This window comes from Epinephelus moara, chromosome 5 (genome assembly GCF_006386435.1).
Source record: "Epinephelus moara isolate mb chromosome 5, YSFRI_EMoa_1.0, whole genome shotgun sequence".
Taxonomy (NCBI): domain Eukaryota; kingdom Metazoa; phylum Chordata; class Actinopteri; order Perciformes; family Serranidae; genus Epinephelus; species Epinephelus moara.
The window spans coordinates 13,089,007-13,110,902 of NC_065510.1; the positions used below are offsets into that span (position 1 = coordinate 13,089,007).

A 21,896-nucleotide genomic window follows, 5' to 3' on the forward strand; every position below is an offset into this window, starting at 1 on the left:
TATATATATATATATATATATAATTTTACATTTTAGAGTCTGAAAGAGTTGATCATCTGGGTAATGTTATACATGGCAGTTAAATTTTGGCTTCATGTAATAAACATGGCCTCGTCTCCAATGCTGTGTCCAGTTCTCTGTATACATCCATGGTTGATAGACATGTGAACTAACCACAGATAGGGTTGGGTACTGAACGCTGTACTTTTAAGAGTACCAACCGAATTACATTGGTACTACCAAGTACTGATTCACGTTTAATCAATCTGTGCTAAATTTCAGTACCCAAGGGCATACCTGGGTGAGAAGGCTGTGTTCAGACAAGGGGCGAAACTATTGTTGCAGCGCCAACAGTGTCGTATTTTACTTTAGAAATAGCCTAGTATCACTGCTGTTTGTGACTGTGTTTTTATAATTACTGCTTAATCCACATGTGTCAGTTGTACCTAAACAGAGCGCGAAAGAGACGAGGAGACACACATGCAAGCAAGCAGACAGATAGACGGAGCTTAGCTTTATGTGTGATTAGAAAAAAGAGCAGAGGAGCAGAGTCCTTACTGGTACTGATTCAAACACCAACCCTAACAGACCCTAAATTGTCCCGCCATTATGTGCTCAGACCACAAACACTCCTCTGTCCCGCGGGTATTATTGGACGTGAACTAACCACAGGTTTCATACGATGTACTTGAAGTTTGCATTCGGAAATGTAAGTACTGGAATACCTTGAAAATCAGATATTTTTTTCAATTTGGTCCTTGAAAACGGGTATTTAAAACGGAGTGGAGAACAGAATGCGAAATTATTTTTATGAAACTTATTATAAAAACGTTTAATCTTCCAAAGCCGTCTGGGCGGTAACGTTAACGTTATATGAGTTCTGAGCGCCAATTGGTCGGTAAACGCCAGTAAATAGTCGGTGCCAGGATGCTTCGCTAGCCTACAAAACAATCAAACTGGAGCAGCCTTAGTCGTTACGGCGGGTTTTCAGCTGTAACTCGGCAGTTAAAATGTGGCCGTGTGTGTCTGACTGTGAATGGTGGAGCCGTTGAGTGGATCTGTGGAGTTTGTTAGTCGCAGCGATAGCTGTTAGCAGCTAGCTCCGCTTGTTAGCCGTTGACCCGCAGTAGAACGGGCAACCGCCAGCCGCCGCACTTCACATCTGTATCCCGCAGGACTAGGCTGACCAAACGTCCTCTTTTGTCCGGACATGTCCACTTTTCACGTCCTGTCCGGGGTTTTTTGATAAACTGATGATAATGTCCGGTTTTCCGTGTGTTTGTCTGTGTGTGTGTGTGTGTGTGTGTGTGTGTGTGTGTGTGTAGCACGGGCCGCATATTTCTGTCCGAACCCGAACCGAGCCCGACATTATTTAATGACCAAAGCACTGAGTTTGTGTCACACAGTTGTTACGGTTACAGGCTATTTAACAGGCCGGGCGTGCTCAGCGGAGAGGGAGACCTCCGTGTTTGAGACGGGAGCGGGAGGCGGGAGGTCCGACGCTTCCAGCGAGAGGAGAGGGAGAAATAAAACAAAATAAGATAAAATAGGAAAAACCTGTCTCCCTCTTTTATTTTATTTTCAGCGTTTAATCAAGGCGGAGGCGGGCGGCTGGAGGTCCGAGACTTCCAGCGAGGGGAGAGGTAGAAACAAACAGCCAATGTGTGTCTGTGTGTGTTATGTTCAGGTGTTGTCACGTAAATAACAGTGCCCAAGCAATAAACAGGACAGACAATAGGATTTTATTTATTTTTACACTACATTTTCACTGAAAGCTGACCGAATCCGACCCGAGCCCGAATACAATTTATAGCTACATTTTTGACCAAACCCGGCCGACCCGTCAGGTACCGTCGGGCTCGGATCGCCACACTCTAGTGTGTGTATGTGTCCCTATTGGGGCCTATCTGAATTTCTGTCTTTGAGAGATATTATTTTGTAATATAACTGAATTTTCTATCCATACATATAAATTTTACATATATTAAAATGATAAGACATCTTTGAGTAAACTGCGAGTATCATTTAAGTAGGCTATGTCGTGGCTGGCCAAATGTCCTCTTTTTTGGAAATCAAAATATGGTCACCCTACGCAGGACTCCGCAAGGATCCGGATATTCTCAAGAAGATATGTGGTTTACTTGTTGTTTGGCAGGCAGGTATGAGGCTCGGTTTGCTGTGATCGTAGCTGTGATGTAAATAAATAGTCCGAAGTCAGCAGAGTTTTCTGTGACAGAGCTGGAGGTAAAGTTTTTATCACAGACTCTGTGAGAGGACATGATTTTAAACCTCCAGGCTTGTTGCAGATTAAGAAGAAGAATAGAGACTGAAATGAAGTTTATTCTCTGCTTCTTAACAGTGAGATCGATAAGTCAGAGCTTGTGGTTAATCTTGGTACAAATAGTTGTCACAAATTAGTTATTAATGGTCTCAAAGTTTGTGATTTTAAGCTTTTCAAATGATTGGTAAGTGTGTGCTCAGTCGTTCTTCAAACTTGTTAAAAACTCCCCTGGTGAAATGCTGGATTGTACATGTGTTGAAATTATGTGTAGCTGCAGTAAAAAACTTCAATCAATGAGGAGGAATCACAAACACTGTTTTTGAGAACAATAACAACGGTAATCAGGTATAAAAAGGGTTTTAGTCTTGTTTATTTTTTATTTATTTGTCTTTTTATTTTCTCTCTTCTTCCGTTATTTCATCCATTGTTTCACTAACAATATGTCTGCATCTGCCTCTTCAGGTTCAGGGTGAAGGAGTGGTGAATAAAGACCTTCCCAGTTGCTGGGAGTGTCCAAAGTGTGTCCAAGGGATCACTGACCAAGAGGTACACAATGCCTTCTCATCAACAAACACACACACACAGTCTCAGGGTTTCCTACTTCTTGTATGTTCGTATATTGAGCACACTGCTACACACAGACCTCTGAGTCTCTCTTGCACTCAGTCTATTAACCCGCCGTTCACACACACTTGGTTGCAGTGTGTCAAAGCTAACGGGGTATTGTGTGTCTCCTGTCTGTTTGTTTTTCATTATTTATCTATTTATTGTTTTGTTTTGTTTTTTGGTTGCTTTATTTTCTGTTTTTCTTTTAAATTTAATTTAACTCCGTCAGTCATCAGGCAGCGATGAATCGTTGGCTGCCGGCCACCAGCAGCACATCCGTCCCCATGGCCCCCTGGTCCTCAGACTGGGCCCCGGGCCCTCTGCTACCATAGGGGGTCCTGTGGGCACCCAGCAGGATGGGGAGGTGGTCCGCTGTGGTTTCTTCCCTCCTCCTCCTCCTCCTCTTCCTTCCTGCTCTTCCTCCTCAGCGTCACTTCTATTGGTGGCGGCCCCTCTGCCTTCTCAGCCAATCAGCTCGAGACTGGTGAGAGGTGCCGTCTACTCTGAGTACATCCACCCGTCTGTCGAGTGCACCCCACCCCTTTTTTTTCCATTTCACCTTTTCAAGAGAACAGACACAACTCTTGGTGTAAATTTTACGACTGAAACGATCTTGTTACAGACAGATGGATTTCCTATTAAAGAATTCTAATATCATAGTTCATACAAGAGTAGTGCCTCTTCTCTCAGACCGTTGGCTGTTTTCATTTCAGAGCTGCCCTCAGCTCAGATTGGTTTCTGTGCTTTTTTTCCTTCTCCATACTTTATAAATTTTTTTTTTTTTCCTCATGGCTGATCATAACAGACAGTGCGTAGCCTGGTTTACTCGAGTTAAGACAATAAGCTTTTTGACAAAACCATTTCTCCAGGTTTGGGTCGCACTCAGACCTCGACTAGTTGATGTGCTGGAAAACAAAAATGAAAGAAGTTAACTAGTGACTGACAACATACAAGAGGTTTTCAGTATAGCTGCATGATATGCAAAAAAAATCTATATTGCAATTATTTTGACAGATATTGCGATAGTGATTTTATTCAAATGGTAATTTTTGCATTTCATTTTGACTGAAAAAATATATGTGATCGCTATCTGAATATTGCTGGGGTCTGTAAGAAAACGAGCATGTTCCCATATGTCTGGAATGTGTTTTGTAGTTTAGGGCATCCCTGTAGCACCACAACACTTCATTTATCATGGTATATGTTGTGACACATTTACTCTTTATCAAAAAGTTGCAGCTCCCGTGATTTGGATATTGCACTTGGCCATATTGCAATTTAAATAATATTTCGATTTACTGTGCATGTTTGCTCTTAAGATTTTAAATGTTATCAGCACACCGCTGGACACATCAGTCTCCACTTCTTCAATGTCAAAAAGGATGTTCAAGAAACTGATGTTGTTCAGCGATCGTCTTCACTCTTTCCTCTTGAATACCTGGGTGTACTGATATTGTGACTATATGTCTCTTTTCACTGTTTTGTTTCATCACAGCAGTAACTGACTGTTTGAATTACATTTTTTTTGTCTGTTTTGTGAAAGAATCTTGTGAAACAGTTGTTGTGATTGTGTAGATATTAGAGGCGGTTGTCTGACTAGAGCCATATTCCAAAGCAAAAAGTCCCAAGCAATCTAAGACGAACCTCATTATGATTTTACCAAATGCTTGTTTCAGATGTTAAAGGCACATACGTAGAAGGCATAAACGTAGAATTATAGACATGGTAGGAATTTGTAGCTTTTTAATTGCTTCACTTCAAAAGCTTCTGTTTCAGGGTCCATGTTGTAGGGTGTTTGCAGATCCTTTAAAAGTCTTAAAGCATCTTAAATTCAATTTTATAAATATAAAACTTAAAGTCATTAAATGTTGTCTTAAATTTGAATTTGTGGGGTCTTAGGTGCCACAAGCATTTTATCTAATTTCGTTTGTCTTTTTTTTTGTCTTTTTTTTTTTTTTTTTGCTCTTCTGCAAGAAAATTCACACTTCTGATGTTAAAAATCTGACTTACCTGTAAGCAAAATGCAGGTTGACCTAACTCACTCAAGTAACCATATTCCTACATAAAACCTATTTCTGCACCAGTTAAAAATGATCTTGAGGTCTTAAAAAGCAAGTGTCTGACACCTGTAGACATCCTGTGCTGTTATTTCTAACTAAAAAGTACTGAGTACCATGCGATACGTTGTAATGATGACTATGACCATGAGGATGTACTCAGAGGTATTCAGATTTTTAAAGTACCACAAGTTGCACCAAAGGATGCTCTACATTACTTCATGTTGCCTTCATGCCTTCAGCTTGTTTTGTGATGATCTATACAACCTTAATTATGCTTATGTAACTGCACTTTTGTAAGTGTGAGTAGCTGATGGCAACAGCTTTAGTTCTGGGTAAACTCTTCCTTTTAATGAGTCACAACAAAGATTATTTTGCCATTTGTTAAGTGTTGCTTTTAGTGGAGGTTTGTCCAGTGTTTCATGATGTTCCTTCAGAGGCTTTACCACATGAAAATATTGGCAAACACATTTTTCCCCTTCGGATCATGAAGGGATTAGACATGATCAGAATTAGTTATCGAACATTAGAAACATAATGGCACCTTCTGCCCAAAAGTATGATCGGCCTTCAAAGACTTTTAATAATGCAAGGCCAAAACTATCAGCTAAATCAGTTTCTTAAGTCACTTCTGATGTTGACATTATTTTCTTTTCCTGTCATCAGTCTAAAGGAGAAAAAGGTGAAGGCCTCCCAGTGGTGAGTATTTATTCTGGGGTCCCTTCTGTGATTATTTTTCTTTTAATAGCCTCTTTAATTTAAGGTCTCCTTACAATTTCCTTTGTGTCTTTTTCCCCATACATTCCTCCTCTTCCTCCATATTTTCTTTTTCACTCTGTTTCCTTTCTTTTATGTATTATTTTTCTTTTTACCTTTCCTCCCATTCTTCCCTCTATCCCTGTGTGTCCAGAAACGGAAATCTTCCACCCTGCTGGACGCTCGTATGGCTAAGATTTACCGTCGACACAGACACAGCCGCGATGGAGACGACTCTGCCAGTGATGACGATGATGAAGGTTTGTCTATGTTTTAGAAAACCCTGACATCCAGATATCTTTTGTTGGGATTCTGATCACTTTCTTCTGACCTGTTCACCTCTCCCATCCATCTGTCCATCTCCGCAGCCTCTCAGAGAAGAAAGATGGCGCTCCATGCCCGAGGGGGGGGCCACTCTTCCAGGAGGGGCTTTGGTGCCAACAGGAGAGGCCTGCTGAGAGGAGGCTCCTCCCACAGAGGGAGCAGAGGAGGAATCATGACTCCTGGCTCCTCCTCTGTCCTCAGGCTCAAGCGAGGGATTGGCATGAGGGAGGGTGGACGGAGGGGACGAGGGGTGAGGCTGAGGGGAGGCTCCAGGATGCAGCGAAGAGGAGACGAGTCAGAGGAGTCGGACGATGACGACGACGATGACGAAGAAGAGGAGGAGGAAGAGGAGGACAGTGAAGACGGAGACAAAGAGCGACTGCAACGTCGACGGAGGAGGAGGCGCAGGACAGATGATGATGAAGATGAGGATGAGGACAGTGAGGGGCAGGAGTTCGACCCTGAAGAGGAGGAGATGGACACGCTGGAAGATGAGGAGGAGGAGGAAGAGGACGTGGAGGAGGATGGCCGCTGGGATTCAGACCCAGAACCTCCAGTCCTCTTGGTGTCTGATTTGAATGATGACCTGCTGAGTGGCTCCTACCTGACTGTCACTCTGCAGCGCCCCCACAAGGCCAAGAGACACTCTGGTAAGACTTCAAGTTTCAACAGCGACATTTTAATCACTTTAGATTTGGTCTTAGTATATATTTCCATAACTGAACTGTAAAGTCAAAATTAATGTGTGAAACTCAAACATGTTGTCGTTGCTCAGGCTCCATAGTTCCAAAGCTTGAAGCAGCGATGGGTCTGAGGACGGCTGCAGTGGGTGCTGGGGGTCAGCAGGGCTTCATCCAGAGGAAGACTGCTCTGTCCAAACCTTCACGACTTAAGGGCGCTGACACCACAGGAGACAGCGTAACCCCAAGAGGACCTGGCAGGTAGGGCTCAACACATAATCAAATTCAGTTTAATACATTGCTGCTGCTACTCATGATACAAAATTTTGTTTTTGGGGTATTTGAAATTTAGCCTCACAAGTTAGGGGTTCACTTTTTTTTTTTTAACCATTTTTTTAATCAGCTTTTTTATTGCCTAAATTTCTGTAATTTAAAATGAGAGGGTTGAAATAAGTTGCTGCTTTTATTGTGGTGCACGTAAGGTTATGTCTTATCCGTTTCAACAAAAACAAAGCCAAAGTGAGAAAGCAGAAATTGGTGGACAGTCTGAGAACGGACTTTCAGCTGCTTGAATTGCAACTGGAATTTAGCCAGCCCAGCACAAACTTCTGCCGGATCCACAAACCTTCTGTTGCTGCTGTTAACACAGTTTAGACAAAGCCCGCTGCCCGCATATTTAGCTTGAGTTGCTACAGCCACTACTGAGTCCGACTCTGGAGCTTCCGCCTGCTCTCCTCCCACAAATATTCTCCCAGCAGCAGGGAGAGATGGTCGGTAGCAGTGGCGGTCAGTGCTGATATTCCTTGGGGAACTAATACTCCCAAACACATGAGCCGAATAACATGGGAGTTGACCAGCTCCAGCTTCGTTCACCAGAAAAACAATAGCTGACTCTTAACCAAAGCTTTCTTTAAATCAAACTTGAGTGCTCTGTAGGCTTTACATGACTAGTAACTATTTGTTTTATGCGCGTCACGTCATTTACCCAAACACTATTCAATATTTTTTATGCGTAGGCCACGTCTACGGGGTAACCATGGCGACAGGGGCAATAGAGATCACTCTGCGACTTCTTCAGAGGAAGAGGACACTGCTGCTCCTCCTGCGCCCTCCTCCCTGTCTCCTCCTTCCCTGCTGTCTCTGCCATCCTTCAAGGATGTGGGCAACGAGAGAGGAGGGGAGAAGGAGGTGTGGGTGTCTGTGTTCAGGTACCTGCACAGAGCCGAGCTGCTGGCCTGTATGACCGTCTGTAAGGCGTGGTACAAGTGGTATGTCACACTCTTTTATCCTACAAACAAAACACTCAACAAACTCAACAACTCTGACATACGTTAAACCAATCATGCTTCGCTGTCCTGTGTAGGAGCTGTGACAAGCGTCTGTGGAGTCACATAGACGTGAGTCGGTGCAGCCCGCTCAGTAACCAGGCCCTGGCTGGGATCATTAAACGCCAGCCCACATCTCTGGACCTGTCCTGGACCCCTTTGGCCAAGAGACAGCTCAACTGTCTGCTCACCAGGCTCCCAGGTACAAACACACACTAAGGCCCAATCCCATTTCATATTGAAACTGTCAAACTACTGGAGGATCATGCAGCCCTACCTCCCTACTCCTTCACGTAAATACGGAGGCGGAGGGAAAGGGCTAAGTGGTAGACGCAAGAGGCGTATTTGGGATTGAGTCCTACATGAACACACACACGTCCCTCTGTCCCTACATGTCTCATTCCCTCCTCTCTCTGTCTTTCTGTGTGTGTCTTCAGGTCTGAGGGAGTTGAGAGTGACTGGTCTGTCCTGGTCCTGTCTGTCAGCGCTGGTCTCTCCTACGCTGCCCTACCTGCGGCTGCTGGACCTGCGCTGGTGTGAAGGCCTGAAAGACGCACAGATTAAAGAGCTCATTACCCCGCCTGGTCAGTAGCAGCCAAAATGAGCAGCCCCTTGGCGAAATGGGCCTGTAGTGGTATTTCACTGCAGATGGTTATTGTGTGGATCATTGTGATGACAAATAAAATTACACACAGATAATATGGTGACAGTAGGATCTTCAACATGTCCAGAAAAGTTGATATAACTTAACTTACTTAGAGACTTCACCTGTTCTTGGCAGTGTATCTCAAGTGACCTTTTCTTCCATCTCTGTCTGTAGGTTCAGAGTCATCTCGCAGCAGACTGAGGAACATGGTGACGCTGTGTCTGTCTGGTCTGGACATCAGCGAGTCCACTCTGAGGCTGCTGCAGCGCCACATGCCCCAGCTGGAGAGGCTGGATCTCGCTCACTGCAAGGAGATATCAGACTCATCCATCGCTTTACTGGCAGCCGCCGGGACTCACAGCCGCAACAGTCTCACTGAACTCACACTGGCAGGTTGGTGTTTGAGCACAGTCACACTCCCACTGGTTGAGCACATGACCTTTCATCTATCTGGTTCTTAGGAAGGAGTTAAAACGTTTATCATACTCGTGACATCACTTTTAAGAGCATGATGCCTCTTTTACCTCTTCAACAATCGTTGGCAGAGCCGAGATAACCGACTGCTAAGAGCACTTTAACACACTAACTAACTAACTAGCCTAACTTCTGTGTGTCCAGGTTGTAGTGAGCTGACGGACGGCTGTCTCTTGTACCTGAAGCGTCTTTCCTCTCTGACACTGCTGGACCTCAGAGGCTGTAAGGGCATCAGCAGACGCGCCTGCGACGCCTTCATCTCTGACCTGTCTCACGTCGCACTCTTCTGTATGATGGAGGAGAAGCTCATCCAGCGCCTGGATTAACACACACTGTTACACGATCAGCTGTGAGAGAGGGGAGCTAAAAACTGTACATGCTCAACCTATTGTGTGTTCTTCTTCAAAACATGAGGAGCTCTAAACCAGAAACATTAAACGTGACCAAACTGGCAGCTCCTAAAACCACAAGTTCTCCTGATACTACATTTAAATAAAGACCTCTTTCACGTTGTAGGGAGGTTTATGTTTTTTCACTATGCATGACACTAGGCCAACAGTTCTCTCTCTTCCTGTCTTTGTGGCTAAACACAAACAAGCTTTTTATTCTAAAATTTCAGACTACTCCTTTATAAAGTCCCAAATTACAGACTGAATTGACTCCAAAGATTGTTGTAACTTCTTGGAGGTTCACGTTCTCTTCATATCCTCTGTCACTGCCAGAATGACCACGCACAAAGTATAACCAGAAGAAGTCTGGCTAAATATGAAACTACCTTTACTGTGTACAGACTGACGCAGGATGACATCTCTTCATTATTTGGGAGAAAAAAAAGGGGAAAATAGACATTTTGGTTCACTAAACTTGAACAAATATATTCTCTGTGTGTGTACAGTGAATCCCATGTGTGTATATATGTTTATTTTTTTATGTTTCATCCATGTTAGGATCTGTCAGACAACTGACATTGTAAATTTTTTCTAACAGTGTTAAAAACTTAATAAAAAGTGAATGGTTGAACTTTGTGTTTGTAGCATTTGTTCAGGAGCTAAAGCATTACGTGTATTATACAAACATATAAAGTATTATACTTAAAAGGGACAGCTCTCTCCAAAATCAAACATACTTATTTTTCCACTTACCTGTAGTGCTGTTTATCAGTCAAGATTGCTTTGGTGTGAGTTGCAGTGTTGGCAATATCAGCTGTAGAGATTTCTGCCTTCTGTCCGGTATAATGTAACTACTAGATGGCACTCACCTTGTGGTGCTCAAAGTGCCAAAAAGTAAATTTTAAAAACTCCATGCTACTGACTCTTTTCAGAAATCACAACTAGGTTACTCAAGATAACCCACAGACCTTGTTGTGAGCAGCTTCATGTAGGAACTATTTTCTTTCTACCAAACTACACCTGCCAACTTAATCACTGCACAGAAGGAATTTTGCATCTCCTGCTAGTTCACCTGGCACCACTGAGCTAGGTAATGTCCTCACATGAGGAGGACATCATTAATGTTTATGTGTGTCACGACACGAGCCTCTCATTCATTAGTAGATGCACGCTTCCTTCTGCGCAGTAATACAGTCGGTGAGTGTAACTCAGGAGAAAGAAAATAGTTCCTACAAAAGACTGCTCACAACAAGGCCTGTGGATTATCTTGAGTGACGAGGTCATGACTTCTGGAAAGAGACATTCATAATGAGATTTTCCAAATGTAGTTTTTGGCACTTTGAGCACCACAAGCTGAGTGCCATCTAGTTCCATTATACTGGAGAGAAGACAGACATCTCTACAGCAGATATCTCCAGCACACTGCAACTCACACCAAAACAATCTAGACTGATAAACAGCACTACAGGTTAGAGGAAAAATATTCATATTTGATTTTAGGGTGAACCTTCCCTTTAATTATAATTTACAATGTGGACTACTGTGGTTATGAGTTCTGGAGGCAACCAGCTGTGCTCACATGGGAACATCAGGTGCTGTGAGCATTATCACTGCAGTTTGTGGACAGCAGAGGGCGCTGCTGCTTCACTAAACCAAAGAGCATGGATACCAAGAGGCGAAGCTCAATAGAACGCCCCATAGCAACAGACTCGCCCATGGTTTCGTCGTCCTACCGCCGCCATTTTGGACTGTCAGCAGACCGCAGCAGACCCGCTTGCATACAAAAACACACAGACAAACTGAAGTATATCGCTATTAATTATGCTTACAGTGCTACTCACCTCGTGATAGCTTGGTCACAGCTGCTTTTTCACGTTTTTGTAAAGCAAAATATAGACTTTAAAAAAATAAAACGAGGAAAACGGCCTAGATGGCATCTCTACATATTACATCCACTTATGAGAAGATTAACTTAATTACTCCTTCAAAATCACCCCATAAGCCAATCTACCAAAAAAATAAATAAATAATTTTTTATTTTTTTTTAAAAATCAATATTTTAACTAGAAACACATTAATGGCGACGTCACATAATTAGGAATAAAGATTGATTTACAGTTTGTACAGTAAGGGGACAGTAATAATAATAATAATAATAATATATAGGCTATTTTAATATGTTATATTTTAATGCTAAAGCAGTAATCAGTTCTGATATAAATGGTCCAAGAGGCCATATATATATATATATATATATATATATATATATATATTTATATATATGTGTGTTACCTTCCCTCCAAAACTGGCATATTAAATTGATATTAAATTTTAAAACTTACACCTCAGGAGTTCTTACCTGTCGGGATCCTTCGGGAAACGGTGGAAGGCCAGGTGCGGGGTGTTCCACTGATAGTTGTTGCAGTTAATTGCACTACACTGTTTTCTTTTACTTTTTCCCCTCCTCTCTCCTTGACATCTTGCATGTTGTCTGGGCGCAACAGTCCAAGCTCAACAGTCCAAAATGGCGGCAGCGCCCCTAGTGGCTGTTGGCAAAAATTCAACGGAGCTTCGCCTCTTGGTGTCCATGCTCTTTGACTAAACACTGCAGACCGACTTCTGCAGCTATTCAAAGCACCTTTACACAACAGATTCCATTGAGAATATGAGACAGACAGCTGTTTTTCACATTCCTCCTCTCACAAGACTTTTTCTTTCATTTCACACAAATCAAATTATATTATGTACACCATGTACTCATTTAGTTTGATGGTGGTGTAAACATATGGCACACCACATTTTGGATATGTCACATTATCAAAGTATGGCAGTGTATAAAAGCATCTTTGTCTTGCTCACAGTGGGTTAACATTTGGTATTCAAATACAGGAGCTGTTAACAACACTGAACTTTTACATCTGTACATGTTCTATCATGGATAAAATCAAACCTATGTACAAGGAGGAACAAAAAGTAACACCTGCATAATTACTCCATGTCACAAAAGTTTAACTTTTTTTTTTTACTTGGATTTTCATCAAGTCAGATTTCTCCCTTATGTACACAGTTTTTGATAGCTGTGCACCTACCTGATGTGTGTACAATTCCAACGATGTCTGTATTTTAAGTATGAACATGTATTTTTTGTACTTAGGTGAACTGACCCTTTATCTATAAACAGTTTACTTCCTATTTAAAGATCACTACAAAGACACAGATGATCCAATCTCAACTTTTATTACAAACCAAAAATTCATTTACATCTATGCAGAAACACCATCGCACAGTGTGTGTGAGTCATCAGTGTGTGTGTGTGTGTACAGTGTGTTGAAGTGCACATAGGAGAAGCTTCCCTTGTAGGCTTTCTCCCAGAAAGTCTGTTCTGGCAGAAATCTCTTCATATTAACCCAAAACTGTAACCGAGGAATCCTTTTCTGGAGGAAAGCCTTCAGGGAAAACTCCTCCCAGCTGCTGTTGAAACTGGTCCTGTGTGTGTTTGTGTCTAGTAGCTCCTGGTGGTCTCGTATGTTTCTGGGAACGGGAGGCTAACGTGTCCACTTCCAGCCACCAGAGGCAGGATCCCAGCGTTGGGAACGACGTTCCATGACAGTGTCAGCGTGATGTTCTTGTTAGCCCTGAAGAGGAGACAGACATGACAGTTAGTCAGCAAATCACATGACAGATGCTCGAACTTAAACCTCAGATTTTATAATGGTGTTTGGCTCTGAGAAAACATGCTATTGAGTTGCATTAGGGGAAATGTAGGATCCAGTATTTTTTGGAGACCCATACAGGACATGTCAGCCTAGACTTTTTTTTGCATCAGTCTCCTGTCTTTCCACTAACTTAAACAGCTGGATCCATCCTGTAAATGTGGCAGTTTTTAGGTCCATAAAGTGACTGACTAAATCCCCCAAATATTGTTTTTTGGCAGAATGGGAAAGCCTCTTTGTTGTGTCATCACATCCCTAAAGACAGTCAGATCTTGTCAGCCTTAACTCACCTATATTTTTGAGTGATATTGAACAACAATTCATCTTTAATGAATCTGCGGCACAGTCTGCGTGGATGCCAGTTCGGGATTTTCACAATTTTTACAGGTGGAAAATTGACAAAGTTGGTGATTAATATAATGATGAAGGATTTTAGTCATTCACAGATATTAACCTTTGTGTTTAAAAGTACAGATAAAAGAAGTGTTAACATTGGAGCTTATCAATACCATGATCTTTAATTATCTAGCCCCGGGGCCTGTTCAATACCAGCAAGATTAATACGGTTAAAGCTTCACATATTCAATAGAAAAAGGCATATATTAAAAGCCCTATCATTTTATAAACTTGTCTGTGTAAGCTCTTGATCCACAAGAGTAATTAGCAACTATGATAAATGCATTTAAGTATATAAGTAAACAGTGCAATATTTCTCTCTTAAAATGTAGTGACACACAAGTTTATAAAATGGCAGAAAATGGAAATACTCGAGTACAAGTACCTCAGTACTTTTTATTCATGTGCCAAAAGAATGAACCAAAATAATTTTGGTAACCATTGACAATTCATTTAGCACCTCTATCAGGTCCAATTTCTACTCATACGTGAAAAATATCTCCTAATGGGCAGATGCATGTGTGTTTGTGTCTGCGTCTAACCTGAGTCCGTTCCCGTCATCGAAGAAGAAGTATTTGGACTTCATGTCTCTGAGGTTCAGTTTGGTGTTTTCACCTCGAAGGACGATCTTGTCCCACAGCACCACCTGGTTCAGAGACTGACACATACACACACACACACACACACACACACACACACAATGTCAATCAACAATAAAACTGTACATGAGACAGTGTTTGCTCATTTTCATCTGCTGTCCCTGGACAAATGTCAACAGTCTGCTAAAAATGGTACATTTCAGTATAATGCAGTCCAGTACAATGACTGCTAACTACAACCTCAGTAATAAATACAGAGTTGAATGAACAGGTCTCTGTGTGGCTGAGCTGTTGTACTGGATTGGACTATAGTGGGTGTACCTAATAAAATGGCCAGGGAGTGTGTGACTATAAGAAATATTAGCACTTCTGTCCAACACTACCATGCAGGCATCCACACTAATGTGGATTAATATTGAGGACTTACATAATATGTGTCATTCTCTTTCTATCTATTCACGGCCATATTTGAGTATGCAGAGCCACTTGTACAAAACAACTTCACAACACTAACCGATCACTAACAGAATCTTATTTCATTATGCAATATCACTGATCACATGCTGATCTGAAGAACGTGCTGAATAAACCCCACAGAGACAAACAAACCTGACCTTGTGCTTGTGCTAGTGTGTGTGTGTGTGTGTGTGTGTGTGTGTGTGTGTGTTCACTATGACTTACATTGCTCTTTGTGGTGTACTCAGCTGACAGATAGAGAAACAACTGTTTTACGTTCCAGTCGAAAATTGGCTGCAAATGTAGGACAAGTTAAGGAACAACGTACCGCAGGAACCAGAGGTGTCTCTCATCACGCACAAGGCACAAGAGCAACTCTGCAACCACGTGTTTCATGATGAGATGTCACTAAACAAGACTCAAGATTAGAACCTGGTGAACGATTGCTTAACTGCCCGACACGCAACACTGGCTGTAACTAAAATAAGCTTTCTTTCTTCTTCTTATATGCTCTGTGCACAACAGTACATGTAGTATTATGAAGGATATCAGCTGCGAGGTCAAAGGTGATGAAACCCAGATCACTGCGCTCTCTGGGTCCTGTGAAGTCATCGACGTTCTTCCTGTTTAACAGAGAGAAAGAGAAGCAACGTTAAAGAAGAGAAATGATGGAGGAAAGAGGAAGAGATCTGAGGGAAAACCTGCCTCCAACCTGAAGAATAAGTTTAAACAGAAGGAAGACTGATGGTATAGAGCTGATTGTTAATACATTATTTAAAAGAACTCCTTTGAAAGCTGCATGAAAACACATCTGACTGAGAGTGAAGGACTTCGGGGGTGTTAATGACATTCAATCTAACTGGTGTCACTCACTATATATTGAATAACCTTTGACTAAAATAAATGTTAAACATCTACAAGTGTTTCATAAACACTTTGCAATGCAGTTATTAAGGTTTTGACCTTGAATTACTTTTACACAAATTATTTACACGCATGCAAATGCTCTCTCAACATGAAGTGCATTTTTGTTATTTTAACAGCAACATCCCCGAGGTATTATTTTCATTTTTGTTTAAAGTTGCATTAAATTAACCACAATCGACAGTATTTTATATTAAGATTATTTCAATGTAACTTGTATTTACTGCAAAAGTCAAAAATCTAATCTGTTATTTTTACATTACTGTTCCCTCATCTGTTTTCAATCCAGAAAGATTTTTTCTAAACTTTTCTGATTGCAGATTTTTTGATCATTTTATTTAGTTTAATAGCTTGGTACAGCAGGGTTGTCGGAAAATGTCTGATACAGGTGTGAATGTTACTGGACATTTACTAACAATATCAATTAATTCATCATTTCACCAAATAAGTTTTGGTTAGGGCTGGACAATATATATATATCGATATTATATCAATATTGTGATATGAGACTAGATATCATAAATATTGTCTTTTCCTAGTTTTTAAGCTGCGTTACAGTGAAGTGCTGTAATTCACTGAAATAAACAGACTGTTCTGGCTGTTCTATTATTTGCCTTCACCCACTTAGTCATTACATCTACATTACTGAGGATTGCTCATCAACAATCACATTGTAGGGAAAGATTGAAGAGTGTGTATTTGATGGAAAGCATAACGGTTAAACTCAAACTAAGGACTTATGCTTTCGATATTAAGTGGACACCAGTGATACTACAGTTGCAGAGGCTGATTAAGGACACAACTTCTCTCTCTCTCTTTTTTTTACCTTCCTGTCTCTGCCCTCCAGAGTTTCTCAACTAGCATAAAAGCGTCTTGTTAAATATCTGGGTGGCTGTATATAAGAATTATGTTATTTGGGTGCCTGTGTCTGTGTTGCCCCTGTAAACACAATATGAACAAGATAGGTCGTTGCAAAGCTTACATTATGTGATAAACCATGTCTGTTTGCTCTCTGATATATAAGATTACATTTCTCAAGTGCAAAAAAAAAAATTCTTTTGTTAGAGCGCCAACAGTCAACCCTACAATAATGTCGCAATATCAGCATTGAGGTACGTGGTCAAATATATTGTGTTATCTAATTTTCCCCATATTTCCCAGCTTTAACTTTTATGAAATGAACTTTTTATCTTAATTTTAACTTTTCACATCTTCACACAAACTGTCACACAACACGTTTACCTCAATGCAATATTATGTAAAATGAACAATTCAGTGATCTAATTCTAGATTAATAATGTAATGTGACCAAGTATTCAGTGACAACTCAGTACTTGAAAGTTTTCCATGTTTACTGGATCTCTGTATCTGTGCTATGTCATGCATTCATCAGTAGGTGTGAGATGAACAATAAAGCTGTTCATAACTGCTGCATTAACGTACATGCACTTCTTGTCTGACTTTAGGCTGCATTCATAGTTACAGACAGATACAACCTGAAAAAACACGTATTCATTCAGCCCCACAGCCACAGAGTTTCAAGCACAGTAGATATGAAACCATGCACTTAAACCAAACACCAGAAGGCCCTGCAGGCTGAGTCTGCATATGAGGAACGTCAGCATCCAAAAACACCTTCTGTTAGCACCGGTGGTCTTTGAACTGCTCACTTCCGTGTGCATTACAGCATCAGTTATACATGCTTATATAGCTATAATACAGTATAGCACAGTGGGAAAGCAGGTTAAGTCAACAGCTGTTACACATGATGCTAGATAACGAATCTTACAGCATGACTTTGGAGACGTGTATGTCCACAGGAACTCTTCTGTCTTTGAATGCTGTCGTGACGAAACAGCCGAAAGTTAAGGCCGCCATGACGCTCAGGGAGAAGGCGAATAACGAGTTAGCTCTCGACAAAACCGTATTCATGTTTAAAGAGCAGCTACGACCACAGGAATGATGAGAATTACAGTAAATCAGTAAGAAACGAAACGGCCGCTAGCTGCGGTGTACAAACCGGAAATGTTTCATACAATAAACGAACGTGTACTTCCTGTTATGCTTTTCAAAATAAAACGAATTCACTTGTTTTTTTTGTTTTTTGGGGGTTTTTTTGTCGTCGAAAGTCACGTTAGATAAAAGCAATTGTTTTGTATACGAAGATGCATTCTTTAAAAAAAAAATATTAGTTGTCTTAATTGACGCAGGCTAATATTTGCAACAGACTGGCAGAAAAATATGCAGCATGTTACTCAAACACTCATTTTAGACAATCAGCTTGAAAGAGTGTGCCGTAATTAAAAAAATATGTAACTCATTGTAGTAGTGGAAGTGTCCTTAAAGATTATTTTTACTCTCCGGTATAAAATACGAGCGATGAGTAAGCGGAAGTGGTACCTCCTTTTTTCAATAACTTTATTAACAGCGGACTCGAGAACAACAAGGGGTTTGTGATGGACCTATTCACAGATACACAGTCACTACAGTCCTAACTGTGGATTGGTAATTTATTGGTACACCGAGAAAACGTCCTAATTTAAAAAAAAAAAAAAAAAAAAGTAAACATATGTTTAAAAAATATTTATTTAGGTATAGTATTAGCCTACATCATACATGTTTGTATGTCATTTATATCTACAATATATCAGTCAGTCAGTTGTTAGACTCACATTAAAATGAAGCTGAAACATATTTTATTTCTCTTACCTCTTTAGGGTCAACTTCCTGTTTGATGCTGTTTGTCAATACTGAGATAAACCTTCTGTTCTGTGTTATAGCCTGTTATCAGTGTATGGAGTTTTATTGCATGGTTATTGCAGTTCAATACAATGTACTCTTAGATCAAGAGTTGGTGCCATTTGACTAATTCAAATAGCCTCTTGACACGAATGTCAATATCAACATAATTGCCAGTCTTAAATTAAACTGGCTCAGACCTCACAGCTGAGTGTAATAATAGCGTAAAAGTATAATATAGAAATAAAAATGCCAGGATCACCTGGCTGCATCACACACATACACATCACAACATCATAGATCATACAGATATAGTCTGACACAACACTTTTTGTACCAATACTTTAAAATAAATAGCCTAGATAGATAATGATAATATTATGTTGGGCTTTATGAAACATGTGCATATATTTCCTCACAGTTTTTTACATTTGTCATTGCACTGGTTTTTGCCTTTAGTTACTATTTGATACTATATAATAGTTTACTTCTCAAAATCTCAAAATACAAAGACCTCTGCTTTTAAAATTAAACTGGATTTTGCACTTGATTTTACACCGAATGCACTGCAACATTTAAGTTCTGTGAATTAACCTCATATGTTTTAATGTATACATGAAATTCAGACTGAGGCTGCCAAAGTCTGACCTACATTCAGTTAGTATCTCTGTTCTATATATACAGCAGCTGCTGCTTAAGTTACACTGCTTGTTGCATGTGTGTGGTAGGGGGGGCACTACCTACCTACCAAGCCTTGTTTTGTATACAGGACTAATGTTGGTTATTTGGTGTATCTGGTCCAGTCAGTGAGAGTGCACATTGAAATTGAAATACCGTACACAAATGTGCATGCAGTACTAAAATGTATCAGGATTCGCAAAACAGTCACATTGTTGCTACGCTAGGAGCCTGGCAGGAATAGTGAATTACATGTATATGTTACTAATATCTCATTTTTACACCAATACACCACAAAGACATAAAGTTAGAGTAATGTTATGCAGTCATAAAAGATAGCAGAAAAACCCTCAAAATTCAGAAACCAGTCCAAAAACATAGGCCTGTCCTGGAAAATATGTTTCACTTTACAAGCTTACTCAGCATCCATTTTTTAAAGTATTCAGAGAATGGGCAGGTTAAATTTCATTTGGTATTTTATTCCACTCCTCAGCCCCTGTGCAGAGGAACGTGCTTGTATGCTCGTTAGATTGGGTTGTTTCCAATCAGAAACACTAGCCTTTGTATTCAGGCCACGAGAGTCACAAACATACTGTTACTACCTGGTTAAATAATTTGGACATAGACTCTTATAGACCATAATAAGGTTTAGATGTTGAATTCTACCTTAAACAGGCGCCACTTCAGCTCCTTAAAATGGTTTTGGGCTAATATGCGTAGACTGACCCTCATTATTTTGTCCTGAGGTATTTGAAGCTTGTCTTTTGTTCTTTCAGTTACACCACTGTACCAGGTTATGCAGGTGAAATCATATTGGCATTGAACTAACAATGTAGCTATTGTCCTCATGGTTTCCTTTTCTTGCCAGATAAGTTGTCTTTGAATGGGCCTCCCGATGACAGAGAGGGACATAGATTCACTGGTCACACACTGCTCCAGTTCACATCGAATATTTATGTTTTACTGTATCTTTGTAAGGGTGGATGTAGTCTCTTCCCTCCTGCCCACAACAGTGCACTTTCATGTAGGCCTACATATCACGCAAGACGAGACTCCTCCTGCACTGAAGCCTTGGGTTCCTCGTATAACTATTGGCAGCTCACCTGGGCGAAAACATCTATTTATTCTATTCATTTATCAGTTCAATCACAGGTCCATCTGTCCATCTGCTGTTCTTGGACTTCTAAGACCCCTGTGGCCATGCATCTGTTACGTATGCTATATTAACTCTACATCATTACATAACCAACCTCTGCCTCCTTCTTTGGGTAAAAATATATCCATTGTACTGTTTATGTTTTTAATACACAGAGAAAATCATCCACCGTAAAGCCTGTAACATTATGTAATTTGCACTAATGTACGTATTTGACTGGGCACTATCACTGTACAGTGTCTGTCTATCCAAGGGTGTAGGTATCGTAGGTTAAGAGCCTACTCAGCCTCTTAGCGGCTTTTTTCATTGGTAGTAGTCGTTACACTGTGGCTTGTCTTGAGTCTTTTAAGCAAAGCTAGCTGTGGATTCCAAATCCACAAAGGAAAAGTCTTGGAGGAAAATACTGGATTTAACAGTTCATAGACAGATTTGTTCACTTTTGCTGCAAGGTACCAAAGATTCGTGAATACCTTACTGCAGAGTGGCCACCATATGGTAAAACATATTAATGATTAGACCTATTAGTGATGTTGATAAGCTAATTTAGACTTAATAAGGCTGTGTTACCTTCATTATAAGATTCAAATACACTCATCGGCCACTTTATTAGGTACACCTGTTCAACTGTTTGTTAACACAAATAGCTAATCAGCCAATCACATGGCAGCAACTCAGTGCATTTAGGCATGTAGACACGGTGAAGATGACCTGCTGAAGTTCAAACCGAGAATGAGAATGGGGAAGAAATTTAACTGACTTTGAATGTGGCATGGTTGTTGGTCCCAGACTGGCTGGTCTGAGTATTTCAGAAACTTTCACACACAGCCATCTCTAGGGTTTACAGAGGATGATCCGAATAAGAGTAACATCCAGTGAGCGGCAGTTCTCTGGGTGAAAATGCCTTGTTGATGCCAGAGGTCAGAGGAGAATGGCCAGACTGGTTCAAGATGATAGAAAGGCAACAGTAACTCAAATAGCCACTGGTTACAACCAAGGTCTGCAGAAGACCATCTCTGAACCAACAACACGTCCAACCTTGAAGCAGATGGGCTACAGCAGCAGAAGACCACACCAGGTGCCACTCCTGTCAGCTAACAACAGAAACTGAGGCTACAGTTCACACAGGCTCACCAAAACTGGACAATAGAAGATTGGAAAAACGTTGCCTGGTCTGATGAGTCTGGATTTCTGCTGCCACATTCAGATGGTAGGGTCAGAATTTGGTGTAAACAACATGAAAGCATGGATCCATCCTGCCTTGTATCAACGGTTCAGGCTGGTGGTGGTGGTGTAATGGTGTGGGGGATATTTTCTTGGCACACTTTGGGCCCCTTAGTACCAACTGAGCATGGTTTAAACACCACAGCCTACCTGAGTATTGTTGCTGACCGTGTCCATCCCTTTATGACCACAGTGTACCCATCTTCTGATGGCTACTTCCAGCAGGATAATGCACCATGTCACAAAGCTCAAATCATCTCAAACTGGTTTCTTGAACATGACAATGAGTTCACTGTACTCCAATGGCCTCCACAGTCACCAGATCTCAGTCCAATAGAGCACCTTTGGGATGTGGTGGAACGGGAGATTCTCATCATGGGTGTGCAGCTGACAAATCTGCAGCAACTGAGTGTATACATGGGATCAGGCTGTCAGATACAGCTTAGCATTCACTACGCCAGAGCATGCACGCGCAC

At 41.0% G+C, this 21,896-nt stretch overlaps 2 protein-coding genes across 3 annotated transcripts in view; one reads left to right on the forward strand and one right to left on the reverse strand.

Annotated features, from left to right (window-relative positions):
- Positions 1 to 10,163, forward strand: part of kdm2aa (lysine (K)-specific demethylase 2Aa) — a 19,972-nt gene extending 9,809 nt beyond the window's left edge. For both annotated transcript variants that reach the window (XM_050044336.1, XM_050044334.1), the window contains exons 16-25: positions 2,744 to 2,827; positions 5,611 to 5,643; positions 5,855 to 5,960; positions 6,069 to 6,674; positions 6,800 to 6,965; positions 7,721 to 7,972; positions 8,068 to 8,231; positions 8,467 to 8,613; positions 8,850 to 9,068; positions 9,294 to 10,163. In XM_050044336.1, coding sequence (XP_049900293.1) covers positions 2,744 to 2,827; positions 5,611 to 5,643; positions 5,855 to 5,960; positions 6,069 to 6,674; positions 6,800 to 6,965; positions 7,721 to 7,972; positions 8,068 to 8,231; positions 8,467 to 8,613; positions 8,850 to 9,068; positions 9,294 to 9,475 — 1,959 coding nt within the window. In that variant the 3' untranslated portion in view covers positions 9,476 to 10,163. The remainder of the gene's footprint in view (positions 1 to 2,743; positions 2,828 to 5,610; positions 5,644 to 5,854; positions 5,961 to 6,068; positions 6,675 to 6,799; positions 6,966 to 7,720; positions 7,973 to 8,067; positions 8,232 to 8,466; positions 8,614 to 8,849; positions 9,069 to 9,293) is intronic.
- A 2,596-nt stretch (positions 10,164 to 12,759) lies between these two features.
- Positions 12,760 to 17,682, reverse strand: spcs3 (signal peptidase complex subunit 3). The gene is made up of 5 exons (XM_050045279.1): positions 17,416 to 17,682; positions 15,250 to 15,325; positions 14,928 to 15,002; positions 14,190 to 14,305; positions 12,760 to 13,173 (listed from the first exon to the last, which is right to left on the reverse strand). The coding sequence occupies exons 1-5, from the start codon at positions 17,556 to 17,558 to the stop codon at positions 13,041 to 13,043; spliced, it is 543 nt and encodes a 180-aa protein (XP_049901236.1). The 5' UTR covers positions 17,559 to 17,682; the 3' UTR covers positions 12,760 to 13,040.
- Between the last annotated feature and the right edge of the window lie 4,214 nt (positions 17,683 to 21,896).